The sequence below is a fragment of the Haliotis cracherodii genome, unplaced genomic scaffold (genome assembly GCF_022045235.1).
Source record: "Haliotis cracherodii isolate W230 unplaced genomic scaffold, xgHalCrac1.p SCAF_9, whole genome shotgun sequence".
Taxonomy (NCBI): Eukaryota; Metazoa; Mollusca; class Gastropoda; order Lepetellida; family Haliotidae; genus Haliotis; species Haliotis cracherodii.
In genome coordinates this window covers 49,258,322-49,279,784 of record NW_027266343.1, presented here as the reverse complement: position 1 = coordinate 49,279,784, position 21,463 = coordinate 49,258,322, and the positions used below count along the sequence as shown (strand labels likewise).

At 39.0% G+C, this 21,463-nt stretch overlaps 1 protein-coding gene across 1 annotated transcript in view; it reads right to left on the bottom strand.

The window, feature by feature from the left end:
* Nucleotides 1–4,925: 4,925 nt before the first annotated feature.
* LOC139452368 (uncharacterized) overlaps nt 4,926–21,463 on the bottom strand; it is an 80,790-nt gene continuing 64,252 nt past the window's right edge. Inside the window, exons 12-24 of the mRNA XM_071233827.1 lie at nt 20,758–21,463; nt 19,216–19,357; nt 18,987–19,078; nt 17,242–17,447; nt 16,542–16,652; nt 15,841–15,985; nt 15,129–15,284; nt 13,883–13,909; nt 10,550–10,765; nt 10,254–10,357; nt 9,162–9,483; nt 8,509–8,666; nt 4,926–7,536 (exon numbers count right to left, since the gene is read on the bottom strand). The exon at nt 20,758–21,463 is cut by the window's right edge and continues 756 nt beyond it. Of these exons, the coding sequence (XP_071089928.1) occupies nt 7,302–7,536; nt 8,509–8,666; nt 9,162–9,483; nt 10,254–10,357; nt 10,550–10,765; nt 13,883–13,909; nt 15,129–15,284; nt 15,841–15,985; nt 16,542–16,652; nt 17,242–17,447; nt 18,987–19,078; nt 19,216–19,357; nt 20,758–21,463 (2,620 nt within the window). The 3' untranslated portion in view covers nt 4,926–7,301. The remainder of the gene's footprint in view (nt 7,537–8,508; nt 8,667–9,161; nt 9,484–10,253; nt 10,358–10,549; nt 10,766–13,882; nt 13,910–15,128; nt 15,285–15,840; nt 15,986–16,541; nt 16,653–17,241; nt 17,448–18,986; nt 19,079–19,215; nt 19,358–20,757) is intronic.

The window sequence follows — 21,463 nt, the reverse complement described above, 5'->3', positions numbered from 1 at the left end:
ATGTGGGTTGTTCGTATGGACAGGATCAATTCTGATTCAAACAAACTTCTTTGTCCAGTAAAAAACACAAATGAGCGTAACATTGAAAAAATATTTATTTCCAAAAATTGCATGAATCATAAATATACTGAAGTTACAAAACTGAATATCACATGACTTCCCCCACATGGTTACATAGCAACCGTTGCCATGTCAACAGGAAACATCAGCAGGAACAGATAAAAATATATTCAGCAGGTAATATATAGATTCATTTGTTACAATACCAACTTGAATATGCTCAGGACTATACACTGTGTGTTGTATGTAACATGGGTGTCATGACAGAACAGTGTTGGCCACTAAATGCAGTGACTCATAACAATAAATATACTGTATTGTATTTAGCAGTGAATGAGAATACATGCTTAGTAATTATTTAGCATGAATGTATCAACACTTTCAGAACTTTGTAAGCAAATACGATGTAATACAATAATGAGTTATGATTCATATATGAATGTGGTACCACGAAGGCGATACTGTCCTCTAACTATACGAGTCAATGTCAACGATTCTGAGGGAATACCCACACCTGTTGATATCATATATTCCAAAAAACTTGTCCCAGAACATTGTTCACTTCCCCATTCAGATTTGAAACAGTACTTGAAAATGTAACAATAATTTAAATGTACAGGAGCCTTACTACGGAATACCGTAATGTCTATGAGAAAATTACCTTTTGAAAAAGAGAGAGTAAAAATCAGGATATTTCACCAAATGAACTTCTGAGAACTTAGTGGGGGTGTTTTAAATTTTCAGCGAAAGGTTTATCTGCTGTACATCTTATGTGTTTTCATCTGTTCTCTCATATGTGAGTTTAAAGGTTTCAATAAATATCCTGCCATATTTTCTACCTCTTTTTGTTAAATTGCCCATATCACAGCTTAACACTTACAGAAATATATAAAAGAGATTTATTTGTATCACAGATCAGGTTTAAAGCTCAGAATACTCTACAAAGTGTAAGTACAACATAGTGACAGTAACTAGGAACATAAAATAACATTCATTCAACGAATCAGGTCTTCATTGTCCCTGGTTCTCAAAACTACACAATCTGCTGCCACAATTTTCACCTTGAAAATATAAAATAAACATTCTGATCTCTGTGTTTGCAAAATGTTCTAATAAAAACTGTAACATGTGTGCCTTTTCAAACAATAATCAAAGCTTGAGAAGCAAGTAGTTGTTCAATCTTTCATCCTCAGTGTTGGACAAAGGCCTAAATTTTGATTCAAAAAGGAGTGAGTGAGTGAGTGAGTTGGGTTTCACGCCACTTTTAACAGTATTCCAGTTATATCACGGCGTGTCAGCTTAATGTGGGAGGAAAGCCTAAATTGATGCAGGTCTCAAGACATTTACCACTTCGGTGAAACCCACGAGCACAGGTGTGGTGCTGACAAACCTATAAACATAATCGGGGTGAACCAGGATTTGAACCCACAATCATAGGTTTCTGGCATGCCCAAGGGACTCAACTCTGCACAGCGAATCGCGGTGCGTTAGATGATTGGGCCCCCCCCGATTCCAAAAGGTACATACAACACTATGGATAACAACTTCTGGAAGTATTGCATGTATCATTCCATCTTGATAAAGGTGTAAGAATCTACATCGAAACGGTGTGAAAATATATTTTTCCTATTTACTCACCAGCTTCTAGGATGCAAATAAAACAAATATATTTCCTTTTTTAACAGACTTCCCATTTTCAAAAGAGATGTTTCTTTAAAGATGATAGACTAACAAACACTGAAGTAAAATAAATCCAATAAAAGCTAGGTATATCATACCATCTCAGATGATCTTCATGTAAAGAAGGATACATGTATTTCAACATATGTCATTAAATGAATACAATTTCAAATACCAGATGATATATGCAATATTTACTAGCACATAGTAAAACAATAAATAATAAAACCAACAACGATGAATGTGAGATTATATTTGTCCTATATTCATGAATCATCCAAATTCTGCCGATATTGGTACATGTATTATCTTCATGTATCAAAATTTTCATAAGTTAAAAAACAATTATAACATTTTATCAATGTACATTTTTACTTTTCATGTGGTGTTCTATAAATAGAATATACTAAATGTTACAAATATGTTTGTGATATTACATATGTACAGATCCACAATTACTTCATTTTAACATATATATTCTGCCCGATAATGACATAATGTTCTGTATGCTGGGGTTTTGTAAGTGAGCACAAATAGCTGAACAATTAGCTGAGCAGATGCAGATATAAAGGAAGTTAATAAACTATACACATGACTGGCCAAACTTCAACCTTGACAAAACATAACTCCAGGCATTAGTATCAATTCTACCTTCATTTCTTACATGAAATAGATAATTATTAGACATGCATGTACAAAGGATAATTAAGATACATATTTCTATACACAAGTGATTGTTACTATCCTGAATACTGTAAATCTTGAAATTAATGCATCTCCAAATTAATACGACTGCTGATCCCTGACAAAAAATGCGACTCAATATTAATGCAACATCCCCTCTTCCCCCCATCCCCAGTGGAATGATGTCCTTGCCTTAATAATAAAGTGTGCAGTGAGGCCGTCTTATCGTTGATAGTCATTTTGGAGACATAAATGCAAAGTTTAGTTAATGTGAGCAAAGACCACTCGCATGTTTTCGCATTTATTTCACGATCGCGTTACAGTACATTAAATTACAGCTATGGGCCGAACATATCAAGTCCATTGTTTTTTTATACATATTTATTCAAAGTTCACTTCAATTACTTGGCTGGAATATATACACAACGTTCTCCATCGCCTGTGAATACATTGAGTTAATATGTTGCGCAGTGGAGACGTGTGTCTATTTTAAGTTAGCCAATGAAATGAGGCTGTTTGTCTCACTGAAGTCAAATGAGTCCCCCTGTGCATGAACGTACCCTATATTGGTCAGACATGGTAGCTATGTGTACAAGAAACACCACAAGGCCTTGGCACATGCAGCACTGACGGTACCTTGAAATATATGGCCTCTCCTGAATGAGAGCTCATCAGTCAGAGTACTCACATGTTCCCCTCTACTGGAACTAAGCTATTGGTTGATTGTTTCATAATAGTGAGTGAGTGAGTTAAAATTTAACGTCGCATTGGCATTATCTCAGCCATATAGCGACGAGACCAAGTTAATATATTTACAATTTAGTCATTAATGCAAAGGTTTTTTTAAAAACAAGTTGGTTCACAATACTTATACCTAGCAACGACACCACAAAGCATCTGTATGTATTCCTCGGTGATGGTGTGTACTCACCCATGAAGAACTGATAATGACTAGAGATATGATGTTAGGCATACTTGATCACCTTCAAGGCAAGTGCCAATGACGTTTACTTTAATAGTGAGTGAGTGAGTGAGTGAGTATGGTTTTACGCCGCTTTTAGCAATATTCCAGCAATATCACGGCTGGGGACACCAGGAATGGGCTTCACACATTGTACCCATGACAGGAATCGAACCTGGGTCTTCGGCGTGACAAGCGAACGCTTTAACCACTAGGCTACCCGGCCGCCCCTTTAATTTAATAACCCTGCTCCTGAATCACGAATGTAAATTTCAGCCCAAACATGCAATTTCACTCAGGTTTTCCAAGTTTATGATCGTACCCTTGACTTCAAACCATGGACGTGCACACCCCTGACCTTAGTTCTAATCACCTCCCTGGATTGCCCACATAAAAGAACGGTCCCTCAAGATATGAAAGAAGAAAACATTATCATCATTATAAACCAACGATTAAATTCTAAACAGATTTGAATTTACTCCAATAAAACTTGAGTGTGAATATACACATACCCTAAAAATTGCATTTAGTATTAATAAATGAATTGATTATGACTTGATGAGCCAAAATAAACACATTATCAACAACTCATACTTGCATGTAAGCACTATCATACACTCAACACATTTCAGAGTGAGTGAGTGAGTGAGTGAGTGAGTGAGTGAGTGAGTGAGTGAGTGAGTAAATATTTAATGCTGCATCACCAATATCTCTGTCATATAGTGACAACACACGTCACAGACAGCTTCAAGTTGCATAATGAACTGTTTATATATAATTATATCCTATGTAAACAGACCTTGCTTCATAACAGCAGCAGAAACACTATAGTAGGTGTGACACGAAGTATGAGACAACGGCAACCTGTGTACGACTATTCTACGACTAGCTCAGACCAATGGACCAATGGACAGGCATCTCCTGGCAGCAGTGACATCATTCATATATAAGTAAATGCATTAACGTAGAAGAAATTTCCTTTAAAGATGCAAGATCATATTTAATTACAATCTATGGTCTATGTGGTTTATCTGCAGATTCTGATAGAGAACGTTTCGTCCACACATACGGCCAAACCAAGTTCATTTTAAGGTTTACAGATAGTCTACAAGCCCAGATTGAGGCAGGAGACTACAAAAAAAATGCATGTTGTTAGTGCTAATTTTAGGTTTTGAATCTCTTGTATTACGAGGTAAATGTTCAAAATAAATAAAAACAAAAATATATTAAAATGCAGATTTTTAATCAAACACAGATTTGTGGTATTAATTTGATATTGTCCTTAAAATAAACACAGATATTGTTCGGACCTATAAATTATTCACATTAAGTCAAGAATGAAATAAATAGGAATACACCGATATAACATATGACAGCTGTAATTCTGAGTACGTTTACCACAGCTGCTACAGGGATCTTCTTGCAGCTCCTCTGATCTGTGTACATCACCACTATATGTCACAACTATGTTCTCATTACGGAGGTATCAGTGAGGAACCCAGTCTAGGAATCTCCCCTCCCCCCCCCCCCCCCCCCCCCCCATGCAGCAGGCTCCTGTTTCATAACTATTTCATAATATTTCATAATATTTCACATTTCAATATAGTCAGGGGAATATACACAATTCCCAAATTCGCATCAATAACTTCCCACTCCATGTTAAAATTGTGAGGACTAATATCATGTCTCGTTACACTGTCATGGAAGTGACATGTATTTCACTGAGAACAGGGCCAATAATGAGGAAGAGTTTTTAATGCTTAGTTTTACATTGTTGCATTGAATGTTATGTTAAAACACATTTGAATTTAAGAAATTAGGAACATTAAAAAAATCCCAATGTTGAACAAAATAAGAAATATTTCCCCCCAATTTGCCTACCAAGGGCACTTAGCTAAAATCCTTCAGATAAATCCTTGTGATATTACAGTAAACTACATTTATAACAAATAAGCTATAACGAACTGACGGATAAAACAAACTATTTCTTGGTCCCGTCCATTTTCTGTATGTATGCTGTATATATGCTTATAACGAACAAAGTATATAAAAATTCAAATTAGTGGTCCCTTTGAGTTCATTATAACAGTAGTTTACTGTACTAAAATTCAACTCAGGACAAAAAATGAAGTTTGTAAACTTGCATTTTTTAACCTGTACGATTCATTCTATATTGAAAAAGACTGAAAAGCATGTTTGTACACTCAAGACAAATCTGTTGGTATTGCTGACAACAAAGATTGCTACAAAATACAGTTTCATCGGATTACTTTTCGTAATGTCCACACAGGATCATTATATGTGTGCATTCTTTACAATATAATGCTGTAAAACATGTGTGCATGCTATAAATTTTTTGAGGAAATAAAACAATATTTTTTCTGTACCAAGGCATGAGGTGGTATGACGGAGTATGTGACATATCTGTAATTAGATGAATGATCCCTCACTGCTGATGACGGAGTATGTGACATATCTGTAATTATATGAATGATCCCTCACTGCTGATGGCGGAGTATGTGACATATCTGTAATTAGATGAATGATCCCTCACTGCTGATGGCGGAGTATGTGACATATCTGTAATTAGATGAATGATCCCTCACTGCTGATGACGGAGTATGTGACATATCTGTAATTATATGAATGATCCCTCACTGCTGATGGCGGAGTAAGCGACATATCTGTAATTATATGAATGATCCCTCACTGCTGATGGCGGAGTATGTGACATATCTGTAATTATATGAATGATCCCTCACTGCTGATGAATCTTTCTTCCCTGTATGTACAATCACCAACTACGCTCACTAAACTGATCTAGCGCAGGGATGCTTCTTGACATCGTCCACGCAGGAAGAGAACAACAACCAATCCAGTAAGCTGTACTTGTAGTTCTACACAGTTCAAGGTCATTGTAGCACAAAGGTGTAATCCGGTACTGGCTGATGTCTTCAGTGAGTTCGTACGTTATGTTAAAATCTGTTCAAGTTCTTCACTTGTCCACCACATAGGAATGTCATCACGTGCAGGAACATCGACACTACTTTACGAATGTCGACACGTGGTGAAATGTCGATGTGTAGGAATGTCGTCACATGAAGGAATGTCAACATGTAGAAATATAGACACTAGTTCAGGATCAATGACACATGTAGGAACATTGACGTGTAGGAATACTGACATTAGTTTAGGATCATCGACACGCGTAGGAACGTTGACGTGTAAGAATATTGACACTAGTTTAGGATCATCGACACGCGTAGGAACGTTGACGTGTAAGAATATTGACACTTGTTTAGGATCATCAACACACGTAGGAACGTTGACGTGTAAGAATATTGACACTAGTTTAGGATCATCGACACGCGTAGGAACGTTGACGTGTAAGAATATTGACACTAGTTTAGGATCAACAACACGCGTAGGAACGTTGACGTGTAAGAATATTGACACTAGTTTATGATCTTCGACATGGGTAGGAACGTTGACACATGTCTGAACGTCAGTATGGGTAGAAATGTTAACACGGATAGCAATGTCAACATTATTAGGGACATCTACACATAGTCATCAACGTGGAGCATGTAGAATTCTTGTACATGCTCAGTACAATCATGTCACAGTCAGTGCCAGGGTTGTCTCACGACTCTCCTGGTAGACATCTTCTGGATGTCCTTGCACACTTCAGACAAGGCACATATTGTGGTCATGATTCCGATTGTTTTCATGCTAGGTTGGTGCCAGCTAGAAGACACAGAGCACTTCTATTGCAGCAGGACTCCTCCTGAGCTTCCAACTCCTCAAGGTGGCACCAACAGGTCTTTGAAACACACCATTACAATGTCCACTAGACACTAGTTTAGGATCATCGACACGCGTAGGAACGTTCACGTGTAAGAATATTGACATAGTTTCATTTTTCTCCTTTTGACTGCAATTTGTCTTTCACCTTCCTAAAGACGCCGGAAAGTCCGCCGGCTGTGATTTTCCTGAAGTTGGTGTCGTTGTTGGATGCAACGGCGTGGAGGTCCTGGTCGCTGAAGTCCACGATTCTCTGGTGAATGGTATCCTGCAGCGCCTCGTCCGGCTCAAACAGGAACTCATTCTCACGGAACACTCGGATCTGGTCGATCATCTGACTGATGGATCTGATACAGAACAAAAATAAACAAACCATGTTAGGGCGACTTAACATATCTGAAATAGACTGGGAAATCTGACATACATGTACATTGCCATGCTATTCAGTTTACAAAGAAACCCTTTTATTCCCAAGGAAATGGTCTGGATGAATTGTTTTCAGATCAATTAATCATGGGTACAAGGGATCCATTGTAAACTGTATATAGATAGATGTTCCTGACAGAATTTATAGCTGGGTTTCATAAAATACTCAGGGAGAAGTGGTTTAAAGCTCTCTGAACACATTCACATAGACAGCAGTTGGAGAAATACAGAGGCAGTTTTCAAAAAGTTGCACAGAGACCATGCTCATAGTCTGTTTTCAGTCTAGGTCTACATTATGCTATTTGTGAAAAGAAGAGACTGTCTTTGTGTAATTTGATTTGGCAATTACAGCTAGCTTGACATACATAATACAAGTTGCATTAGAAAACAAATAGCTGTTTGAATAACTGGAATCTAACTTGATGGAACTGTCACCCACGACTTTTAAATATTAACTTATCATTTTCTGAGGCACTACTGAGGCTGCCAACCCCCTTCTGGTTCATACGATTCTGGGGTCTAACTAGGGGTATTCAGGACTTAGCAGTGTGGTAGGTGGGACGCAAATAAAATCATATTTGGAATGCAGATTTGACATTAAAAAAATCATGGTGTATGTAAAAGTTTTCCCTCGTACATTTTGTGTTTTCTACATTTTTGCAACTTCAGTGGCATCCTTTAATGACTTAGTAGGTTTTTAACATTCTGCCTTTATATGAGATTGGTGTTTAGTACTCAGGACTCAGGGGCAAGCAATGAGACTCAGATGGTTGGTATTGGGGATTCAGGAGAACCAGGTGTTGGGCCCCTCACTATTACTTCAACAACTTTACCACCATTAAGAACGAGACAGAAGAGACAGAAATTAACCTCAATGAAAGGCATGTACCAACCTCATCTTTGTCCACTTGTGCATGCCATTGGCCAGTTGGAAGCTTCCTATCTCCAGCTGCTGCACATGTAACAGGAAGTACAGCACAGAGGGAATTGTGGGACAAAGATGGCTGTCCTTCTCCTTCATCAGGCAGTTCTGCTCTCCTTTAACTTGAACCTGGGGACGCAGAAGAGAAAACTGTCAGTACAAGCATATATGACACTATCATTCTTAAGGGGTGCACCAATTCACTGAAAGTTTGGTGGATCATGATACTCTGTGGCTCTGTACAAAATGATACACATATATATGGGCATATATACTAGGGATGACATGTCAAGAAGCATGACATTGTAAAATACTGTTATCTGCAGTTTGGGTGGGACGAGTCCATATTTGCGACCCCGGGTACCTGACCCACTATTACTCGACCCTACCTGTGTAGGGTCTCAAGAGTTGGGAACAAAATGTCTGACTGGGAATTGTTTTACTGAAGATTTACCGCAGATTTACCGCAGATTTACCGCAGATATTTAGATACATTTAGATATCAAATGATCAGATCATGCATGCACCGAAGTTAAATGAAGCTTTATCTTTACTCGTACATATACAAGTCAAAAGGAATGTTGTGCATCGTGGCACAACATTCTCTGAAAGACTGGATCCTACCTTGATCTTCTCTAGGTCCTCCATGATGCCGCCACACTTGGATGGCAGACTCTTCCAAGAGGGCAGCTGACGCACGATGAGGTTCTCCAGGCCGTCCAAGATGGCCAGACACGTGGAGAAGTTGCGGATCTCGGCACACAGCTGTGCCAGCTGGATGAACTTGTTCAATATGACACACTGACTCTTTGTTGACGTACACGTGACGATCTCCGCGGCGACCCAGTGAGCAACTTCCTGGTTGTAAGAAATAATGCGCTGAATGACCGAGTCAAACTTGGTGTCGGAAACAAACAGACTCGTCACTTCAGGTTGACGGTTCTTCCTGCAAGATTCAGAAACACTCAGATTGATCAATCAAAGAAGCATTAAACCCAAGTACCTCATAACACATATTTACATTATCCATATATCTTATCCCTCTATGAACTGTCATCTTCAAAAAGACCTAATGAAGGGAAAAGAGTGAGTGAGAGAGTGAGTGAGTTGGGTTTAATACCGCCTTTAATAGTATTCCAGTTATATCACTTTAACGTGGGAAGAATTTAAAGCCTGAGCATGGGTATGGTGTTGACAAACCTAGAAAAAGAATTGCAAAGAACGAGCCTGAAGAACTGTACCTAATGAATCATAAAGGTTGGAATCCATATACCTGGTGTTTCTATATACCAATTAAGGTTTGTTTGTTTGTTGTTTAATGCCGCATACAGCAATATTCCAGATATACGATGGCTGTCTCTAAATAATCGAGTCTGGACCAGAAAATCCAGGAATTGATATCATGAGAATTGATCTACATAACTGGGATACGATGACATGCATCAACCAAGTCAGCGAGTCTGACCACCCAAACTCGGTAGTCACCTCTTACAGCAAGCTTGGGTTGCTAAAGACCTATTCTCCACCCAGATCTTCACGGGTCTACACATTAACGAGCGGGAAACTCTAACTCACACTTGCTCCTCATCCTCTGCTATCAACCATCTACCAGGAGTAGTGTTCATTTGGTCATTTGAGGAGTCATCAGTGATTATATGTATTTGAATTTTTGTTGTTGATATATCTGTTTGTGTATTGTCGTGAAGGTAGGCTCACCTCTGCATGGACGGCGTCCGCAGCCCAGGCATAGACAGTGACACGCCCACACCCTGGGCCTTCGAGTTGAGGTAGTGGATGGGGTGGGTCAGCATGAATAGGTCCTGAAACACATCACATAGGTCATATCAAGGTCACACAGGTCACATATAGGTCACACACACCACACAGGTCACGTCCCTCGGTTTTATCCCGATGATGAAGGTCTTAAATTTGATAAAAACCCTTGGCTGTGTTTTATCCTACACAAAACTAACATGCAGTGGATGTGATCCTTCTATCCTGAAGATGCCTACCTGTTCCATCAGCGTCAGTTGTTCAGCAAGGTTGCTGGGTGAGAAATCCATCATGGAGAACGCGTCTGCTCGTCGTGTGAATGTGGTCGGGACGGCAGTGATGTCCATCATGCTTCTCGCATTGCGAAACTTCTCCAGGTCCATGCTGAGGTCGGGCAGGCTTGGGCGGTGTTTGGGAGTGACCTTCACCTTCGACCCTGATCGAAATGAGTCCCACTGAAAAAGGAAAGAGGTCGTCTAAACTTTGGGCTAACCTGTGTATTGAGATTAATGGAGTTTAATTAGAAACATCCACAGGATCAGAATATACTTTTCATATACAGTAGTTTCAGAAGACATTTGGAGGAACCCAAAATATGTGAGTGTTTTTGTAATCATTCACATCAGTTATTCAGAAGAAAGGGAAGCAGTATTTTCCCCCCAACATTGTCATATAGGTTTTAATTATATAAATATTTAAATAATTGATTGGCATTGATTGCACTTTCATTTTACTTTCTTTGTCATAGAAATGATAAATATCATCTTTTATATCTACTCTGACACTGGTGCTTGCAATAAGATCAATTTTGCCACAATCAAAATTGTTTCAGTGAGAAAATGAATTATTTTCATTACCATACAGTAACAAGAATAAATGAGTGAGTGAGTTTTATGCTGTTTACAGCCATATTACAGCAATATCACGGCGAGGGCCACCAGAGATGGTCTTCACATTTGTACCCATGTGGGGAATAAAATCGATGTGATATCTGATTTGTTACTTATAAGAAACTGATCATAATCAAAGTGTTATTCAGCTGAAATGTTGAGTATGACACCCAGACTGCAGTGGTACTATTGAAAGCAAGCATTATTAGAATAATTAGAACTGTTGTGTTATGGAGCATGACATGAAATGATGAACAACATGCTAAAGTGGTGCTAGATGCGCTCTGTTATTAATCCTGCCTTCATCTTCCTGAGGCAAGAAGTTAACTGAATATAAAAGTCTGGTTTCAACCCCTGCTGAACTAGGCGGGAATTCCGGAATTACATTTTGTCTGGACTAATGAGCCAACATGGATTTCAACATGCAGATTTTGGTTGACTGAAGGATTTGCAAAGCACGAGTACAGATAGATAGTTTGCAAATCTCTTCATATTTTGTATCAAGGTGCTCAAGTGATTTGATGCACCTTGCGAGAGATAAGGCCCGTTTTATTACAAGATAGATTTTGATTATCGATCAGATCGTCTTGACTGGGCCGCCATTTTGTTTGAAGCAATTGCAAGTGATATGAGAGGTGGAATCTGATTGGTCAGTAGGAGGGACAAAGAAGTGACATAACTTGTAATATACACTGGTGGTGCTATGATCGAGCCTGGAAATTTCAGCCTTGTTCAGCAAAGGTGGAAACTGGACATTCATAGTCAGTTAACTCCCTTGCCTAGGGAAGATGTCCTGTCTTTTATTAATACAGTCTGTTATTTATAATGTCTGTCATTAATACTGTCTTGGCATTGTTCAAGCTATATGATGTCAGCCTATAAAAAAGAGTCTTTACCAACCAAACCAATGATTGATATCATCAACAACGTCCAATTCCGTTGGGGTATGATGACACATAAAGTCAGCGAGCATGACAACCCAAACCATCAAGAGGTCTCTTACACCCAGCATAGGTTGCTGGGGACCAATTCTATCCTGGAATCCACACAGGTTGTACATCATAGTAATAAAAGACTAAAAGACCATTAAGACAAAATGATGTCCAGGAACATTATACAAATCCTTCTAGAGTGGCATTATAAAACTCATAGGTTTGCATTTGTAAACAGACATTTACATTATTTCATGACTTAGTACACATGGAAAGAAAGATGTGAAAAAATAAGGGAAGCTCCTGATGAACAAAGTTTACTGCTATTTTGAAACATACGGTATACGGTATTTATATTTACTCATGAGTGAAGTTGGACTCTGCTTTAGTAATTTTGTTTTTATTACAGCCATCATATACAAATTCTCCTACACACTTTTATGGCACAGGGTCGTCATGATATGGCTGAAATATTGCCGATGTGACGTAAAGCATAAAATCACTCACTCACTCACTATGGCACAGGGTTGTTGAGCGGTCAGATATTCTATTGGTTCCATTGGACAGAGTGTACATGGAAATAAAACATCCATCAACACCACAGTGAACCAAAAATGACCATCTTTTTGTACCCAGGAATCAAACCCAGGAATTCAGCATGCCCACAAGGCTACCCCACCACCCCTGAACACACTGACACAGGGGTACACATAACCATCAAACTTAAATATAGAACAGGGGAATATTGTGGGAAATACGTCAATTTCCTGTCATTGTTTGCCACTTCACAACAGCTACAAGCGCAAGGAGTTGTCATGCACAAAGAGTGAAGGCTATGCAAGCATGGACCCACATCTAAACACAGTATCACAAATAACACATGAATGGCAATGTAAACTATGAATAGCATTGTTTTAAATTTTGTACTAAATGATGAAGTCCAAAATGAAAGCCAATTTTTGTAATTGGTATTGAGTAATACAAGGAATCCTCATGAGCTTGTGCTCAACTGGAGGCATGTGCTGGCTTTCCTCCCATATTGAGCTGATACACCATAATGTAACTGTCATGGTTTGACACACGTGGTTTGACACACGTGGTTTGACACATGTGGTTTGACACACGTGGTTTGACACACGTGGTTTGACACACATGGTTTGACACACATGGTTTGACACATGTGGTTTGACACACATGGTTTGACACATCGTTTGACACATGTGGTTTGACACACATCGTTTGACACACATGGTTTGACACTCGTTTGCAGATGTGGTTTGATAATCGTGGTTTGACAACAACACGTGGTTTCACAACAGCAAATGGTTTGACACTCGTGGTTTGACACTTGTGGTTTGACAACACATTAAATAGCGTTTCATTTACCTCAAGGTCACAGCTTAATGAGAGAAGTGACACAGGCTGTACACCTTACCACCTTGATTAAACCCATGGGTAACAAGAACCGACAGACCTAGCATCCTAAATACGACAAATTTAGCATTTGAACCAGTGATAAGTTATCCTGGTGCAGCTAAGGGATGCAACTCTGACAAACCCAAATAGAGAACAGACACAGTAAATCAAGATTGTATACACGGGGGTGACAATTCCCCTGACACAAGAGGATGATCTAAGAAGAGTGAGTTGATGCTTCAGCATTATGCTACATTGTATCCTACATGGGCTACATGCACAGACCAGGAACAAAGCCAGACAGACTACAGCACAAGCTTCAAACACACTTTACCTCTTCTAGCATCTCGGCTCGGCTTCGCTACAGATTCAAGAAGGAAGTCCACGTGAGAAACACAACACAGACAAGGTCAACATGATTATAATCCTCATGACATTAATGTTGGTGATTTTTCTGACATTTTGCCCTAATTTAAAAATGCAGGCAAATGGTTTTTTTCACGAATAGAAATTCCGGCCACAATGAACTAACTACAGTGAAACCATATGGTCATGGGACTCTACAATATAACTTAATTTTTTTTTATTGTTTTAGCCATACTCAGCAATATTTCAGCTAAATGATGGCTGTCTGTAAATAAATGAATCTGGACCACACAAACCAGAGATTGACATCATTAGCTCTGATCTACACAATTGCGATACGATGACATGCAGCAACCAGTCACCAACCCAGTCGCCTATTACGACAAGCATGGGTTGCTTTACAGGGAACAAGAGTTCCGATAGAAGACCATATTGATAATCCAGAGACATCCATCATCTTAGTGATAGATCAAACTGGAGTTTTGTTTCACTGTGCTAGATCTCTTTCAGAAACGAGTTGGGACACACAAAATAATTTAATCCCATTCTAGAAACGAATGATCCAGCTTGTTAAAAATCGAAATGATTGCAATTATTTTTGTCATCAATTGAAGTATTTTTTGTCATGTGGGCGTAAGTTTTGGCCAATAGTTACAGATTATAGCCAGCACCACGTGAGGATAATAGTCATGTTGTTGCAAATGCTGAAAAGTTGAATGCATATAAAAGAGAACATCAAGATTAACATCTGCAACGTGGGTGGACCGTTGTAACGTCGTAATAAGTGATGACATCTAGCTATGTGACACAGGTTCATATGTTCCATTCAAAGAAGACATAAACCATATTATGTGCTTACACCAACATTAGAAAGTTAATAAGAAAGTGCTACACTTTTATTTGAAACAGACACTTATAGATCTAACACAGAACTTAAACACACAAAACCTCATCACTAGATTTTCATACATTTTGTGACAATATTACAAACAAATCTGGTGCCCAGAAAGAGAGTAACATATAACATGGTGTAAAGATAACAAACATCACAAACAATGAACGAGATGAAATCTGTTTATAACAGAGGCCTAGATTGTATCAGACAGTTGTGAATCTTAGCCTGGCAAAAGAATAAGAGAGACACCCACAAATCTAGCTATCTGTGAACATGGTCATGTGATGTGTGTCATGTGACGTGTGTCATGTGATCTCACCTTCTTGGATGTCTCCAAGTGGACGAAGCAGGTAGACTTCTCGTTGTCCTCTGTCTCCCCAATGGCCTCTCCGAGCAGCTCCGAGGTGGGGCCAAGTTGACATGCTTGCATCAACTTCCGTAAACTACTCCCACTGTCAGGGTCGGCTGAATTCACCTGCACAAACCATGGCAACATCAACTGATGGCTTCTCCCGTCCTTGTCTTCTCAACATACATAAATAGTTGTAGACCTCTAGTATCTGTGTTTACGTACATGTTTCCTGACAAATGCTTTGAGCCTCCGTATGGGAGAACAGTTCTTCAAAAGATACAATACTTGTACACTACAGATAAAAGTATTTATGTACAAGTTCCCTGACAAATGCTTCCAGCCTTTGTTTGGCGGCACTGTTCGTGTAAAGCTCAACAAATTTAGTTGCACACTGCTAATATCATTGTTTTCATTATTGTTCCCTGACAAATGCCTCTTAAGCCTAGTTTCAGAGGGTTGTTTTCCTAATAAGGAAAATATATGAGTGTGTGAGTATGGTTTAAGCCACTTTAAGCACTATCACAGTGGGAATTCAAATAAATAGTTGTATACAATTAGTATCAGTGTTAACATAGATGTTCCCTATCAAAAGATACATGTGTAGTATGTGTTTGAGAGCGTTGTTCTTCTAAAGATACATATACATAGTTGCACGTTACTAGTATTAGTGTTTACGTACATGTTCCCTGACAAATGCTTCCAGCCTCTGTACAAGAGCATTGTTTTTCTCAAAGTCGATGGAGTAGAATCCTTCAAGCCAGAAGTGGAGAAGGTCGACGGCACGATGCATCACTCTCACAATGTTGCCGTCTGATTGGTTTGATCTGAAATATGATTTGCAAGTTACAGTAATAACGCCAACTGTATTAACTTATCGTGATGAAAGTCTGTCCTCATCAACGCAATGGTGATATTCCACTTGTCTCAAACTCCCAACAACACTGTTATCAACGTAATTAGAGGTTTGGTCAAATGTGAGTCAATGTTGTGTAGAAGATTATTGAATGTATATAGCGAGTTGTCTGCATGTGTGTGTGTGGTTGTTATTACAATTCCTGACTAATACCAGGTTTATAGTGATAGCCCACAGAGATACCATGCGTCAGCCTACTGATTCCTAACCGATCCATTCTGGTTCTATCCCCTTAATAACAAGCACTAGGCAGGGGAACAACAAGTACCATCTTTTACCGTGTTTTGGTATGACGAGGCCGGGAGCGAAACACCCCATTCTGTTCTCTGGGCAGATGTTCTATCCACTAGACCACAGAGGCAGTCGACTGTAATTTGAATTTCTTCTAAAAAACCGCATCCCAAAATGAAGTTCCTGACATGAAAAGTTAATTTACTGAAACATTGCAATGGGGTGTGCGAGCCTACCTGCAGGCAGCGATGTAGCGCGTGCGGATGAAGTCGAACAGCTGCTCTGGAGCCAGGAAGTAGCGGAAGGTGTAGAGGAACTGGTGGATGTAGCCGTCACTCAGGGCCGACCTGCATCACAACTCACAGACTAAGGTACAGCACCACTTCTCATACAGGGTATAATATCTCCTGTTTCAGGTACTCCAGCAAATTTCTTAATCAATATTTTGATTGTTAAATATGGTTGTGCATTCTCTATATCTCCAGCGCTTGCATTTTGCTAAACCTACACAAACCCCAGCCTTGACCCATCCACAAGGTTTTCGCAATCTTAAATTACCTGCCCTTGATTTTCATTAACATTTTACCGACCAATTAAACGTCGAGATAAGGAAAAAGGGTTACTCAATTGTCTAGAAACTAAAGCCACTGTCAGTTTTATGGACATGAAGACACACTTTCCATTAAAGATTTTTTAGGGCTTTCTGTTACGTGTCAGTCATTTTTTCAACATTGAATTTCTCGCAAACTTGTAATTAATGGGACTGGCCACCATCATGCCAAGGGCAGGTAATTTAAGATCAGAAATATTTTTGGATGCGTCCAGGTGTTAGTGTAGGTATACCGAAATGCTAGCCTTGGCGATATAGAGGATGATGGTTGGGAGGATCTTGTATGAACATTTACAAACTATTGAGTAAATGTATGCCCCACTCACGAAGTGAAGAGGTAGGCCATGAGACCCCTGGGATCCCCTGCTTGTAGGACCTGCACCTCACACCCGCTGTGGGGTTCCCGCAGGGGCTGGAACTGCAGGGAGGGGTTCTCCGTGTAGGGCTGTAGCACCAGCGGCTTGTTGTCAGGGGATACCAGCAAGCTGTACAGGTACGAGGGGTCCAGTCCATACAGCTCCGTCAGCAACATCTGCAACAACATTTTCATCAACATCTGCAACAATGCTTACATCAATATCTGCAACAACGCTTTCATTGAGAACTACAACAATGCTTTCAACAACTACAACAACGTTTACACCAACATCTGCAACAATGCTTTCATCGACAACTGCAACAACACTTACATCAACATCTGCAACAACGCTTACATTGACAACTGCAACGAAGCTTACATCAACAACTGCAACAACGCTTACATCAACATCTGCAACATTTACGCTTACATCTAGTCACCTATGGAGAGTGAGTGCATGAGTGAGTGTGTGAGTGTGTGAGTGAGTGAGTGAGTGAGGTCCAACACTGCGTTCAACAGTGTGTCAGCTTCTGGCAGGTTCATATCTAAGACCTTCATTGGTTTGTCTGCACTGTGGGTTTCGCAAAAGGCTCAGTAAACATCTACTCCATGCATAACATCAGGCTTTCCTCACACATGAAGCTTATATTACTGCATGACGGCTCACTACTAATGTAAACCACACCTCACTCACTCACATGGAAAACAGTCTTGGCCTGATAAAAGTGCACTGGTCACCAAGCAACAGTGAATCATTTACGTCAACATCAACATGTTTTTGAACCAAGTAGAGACATATGCTATTTGATAAGATGTAATTAGTTTTGGGGAAACCTCATATTTCAAACTGATACCCCAATTAATTAATATAAGTGGAAACCCTACTTCAAGAGCCCATTCAGTCGATAGATATTATCGGACTGGTATTACCGACATGTTGTCCATTTGAACTCAGTGACCTGTGTGGGACGTATATGTGGAAATGAGCATGACAGTCCATAGGTCACATGACCGTGTCACTTCCTGTGTCGGATGCCACACACATTCCTGCATCTATATATACTTGATGAAGGCCACCAAGCCAACACGCTCTCTATAGTCATGAAGGAAGGGCTTGGCAAGGCTTTAAGGAGGACCTCTTTGAGAAGCATAATTATCAAAATTGTTTTTCTGGTTAAAAAATGTTTATTCATTTTGTGTGTGTTTAAAAACAGTTTGAGAAAGATAATAATCACATAGAGAATAGTAATGGTTCATATGTGTACCTACCCATTAAATTATGATTATATATCCCTGTGTTATGGGTTTTCGAATTCTTAAGAAACATTCATAGTTTTCTCTCTAATCACATGAACAACTGTCAAGCATCTCATTCACTTATAAAAGACAACTTTCTCTTTAATAACAAGCCATTATCTGAGTATTTACAATTTCTGTGTGATGCTACACCCCCTGTTACAGCATGAGTAATCACGATAAACATGGACGTCTGAAACCTATGATCCAACAATATGATATTAGGATTATCAAACCATAATAACAAGGAGATATTCCCCATCTCTTGTATAACATTTAGCAACTCTCCATTTTATAAATATGTTGATTATGCATCTGCATAAAATGCCAATGATATTTTGATATGTTGTCATATACTTAATCTATAAGAACTAGGTGTGTATATACACTGATAATAAGAATGCAGATGGCACTCACCTGTAAATGAGTCTTGCAGAGTTCCAGGAACCGTATCTTCTTGGTCATCTCAGACAAATTCTTCAGCACCTGACTGGTCTTTTGATCCACACCTGGAAGAACCAAGAATATGTAAATAATGGTGAAGTCAAACCATGCATTACAATAAGTGTTCAAAAGAATGACAGTCTGGACTGCTAGGGTTAGTGAGCTTTCAGAACCTAGTTCCCTCCCTTGCCTGGTAAGTTACCTTTCTCGGCCTTGAAGGCAGGTTCGGTAAGCTTCTTGTAGAATCTCTGTGACGTCTTCCTCTCCTTCCTCTGTACCGACAGTTGCTGCTTGATGGCCAACAACCTCTCCTGCAGGAGGTCCTGATTGTCTTCCTCCTGCTCCTGCATGATATATGGCATATCATAACATGTATAACATGTGGCAATGATAAAAAGTTATCTAGGTGATATACGTCAATAACATGTTATCTAGGCAATATATGGCAAGGACACGTTATCTGTGTGCTATACGACAATAATAACATGTCATCCATCTGACATATGGCAATGATAACAAGTTATCTGATCAATGAACAACAATAACATGTTATCTAGGTGATATAAGAATGATAACATGCTATCTGTTTGATATATGGTAAAAATAACACGTTATCTAGGCAATATATGGCAATGGCATGTGATTTGTATGGGAAATGACAATGATAACATGCTATCTGTGTGATGTATGACAATGATTACATAATATCTAAGTGATATACAGCAATAATAACATGTTATCTAGGTGATATAGGACAATGATAACATGTTATCTGACTGATTAACAACAATGACATGTTATCTGAATGATATACAGTAATGATAACATGTTATCTATGTGATATATGACAATGATACCACTTTCTGTGTGATACACATCAATGATAACATCTCATCTAGATGATGTATGGTAATGATAACATGTCATCTAGGTTGTATAAAGTAACAACATGTTATCTAGGTGATATAGGACAATGATAACATGTTATCTGACTGAATAACAGCAATGACATGTTATCTGGAAGACATACAGTAATGATTTTCTGTTATCTTACTGATATATAACAATGACACTTTCTGTGTGATACACATCAATGATAACATCTTATCTAAATGATATATATGACACTGTTATAGGTTCTTTATACCAATGATAACATGTTATCTGAATGATACACAACAATAACATGTTATCAGGGTGATGTATGACAATGACAACAGGTTATCAGGGTGATATACAGCAATGATGACATGTGATCTTTGCAATATATGACACTGATGACATGTTATCTAGGTTATGTACGACAATGATAAAACATGTTATCGGGGTGATACACAATAATGGTAATATGTTATGTAGATGACATACAACAACAATAACATATTATCTGGGGGATAAACAAGAATGATAACTTGTTATCTGGTGACATTAGACAATGATAACATGTGAACAAAATGATATACAACAATAATAAATGTTACCTGGGTAATATACACCAATGATAAATGTTATCTGGGTGATATACACCAATGATAAATGTTATCTGGGTGATATAAACCAATGATAAATGTTATCTGGGTGATATACACCAATGATAAATGTTATCTGGGTGATATACACCAATGATAAATGTTATCTGGATGATATACAACAGTGATAACAATATTGTCTTGGGGGTGGGTGGGGTGTGGGGATAACAATGTTATCAGGGATGAATGAAATGGAATAAAATAAAACAACTTACAATTTGTTGCATAAAGGTCTCCACCTCTGACGACATGCTGAGTTGAATGACTGCCCAGTGGTATACGACCTGGCCCTTTTTCACATAGACCTGGAGATACTGCTGTTCTGAAGACTTGCTGTTGGAGTCCGACAGTCGATTAGGGTTATGTAATGATGAAGCCGAGGAGCTTTTCTGACCAGATTTGTTAAGTTTAGCTTGAGAAACCTTATCCTTCACATTTCCATTCCCACGGTAGGAATTACGGCTGTCTTGGGAGATTCGGCGGTCATTGTTGTTTTGCTGCATAATCTTTGCCGATGTTCTTCGTACATTATTGCGGAAATTAGTCTCACTATCCGATTCATATGATGACTTTGAAACCATATCCCCTCCGGAAATATTCGATAATGAACTATTCATGCGATCATGATCTCGACCCACTCGTTGAGATATTTCCTGTTGCCTATCGAGAACAGGCTGATGAGATTTGTCGTATTGCTGTGCAGGATAAGAGGCTCTCTGTGACGGCATAGACGTCTGCCGTTTAAAGGCGTCACGAGGTAGAGAGTTGTATTTGTAAGTCTCAAAATTAACACTTGGATTTCTTGAGGAGGAGTCCAGATTGAGGACTGGCGTCGCAGATAAGGAGCTCGCCTTTCTACTTGGCGGCCGGTTGGAGTGGTCAACAAACGTCTCCTGTATTGAACCTCTGTGGCCAATGTTC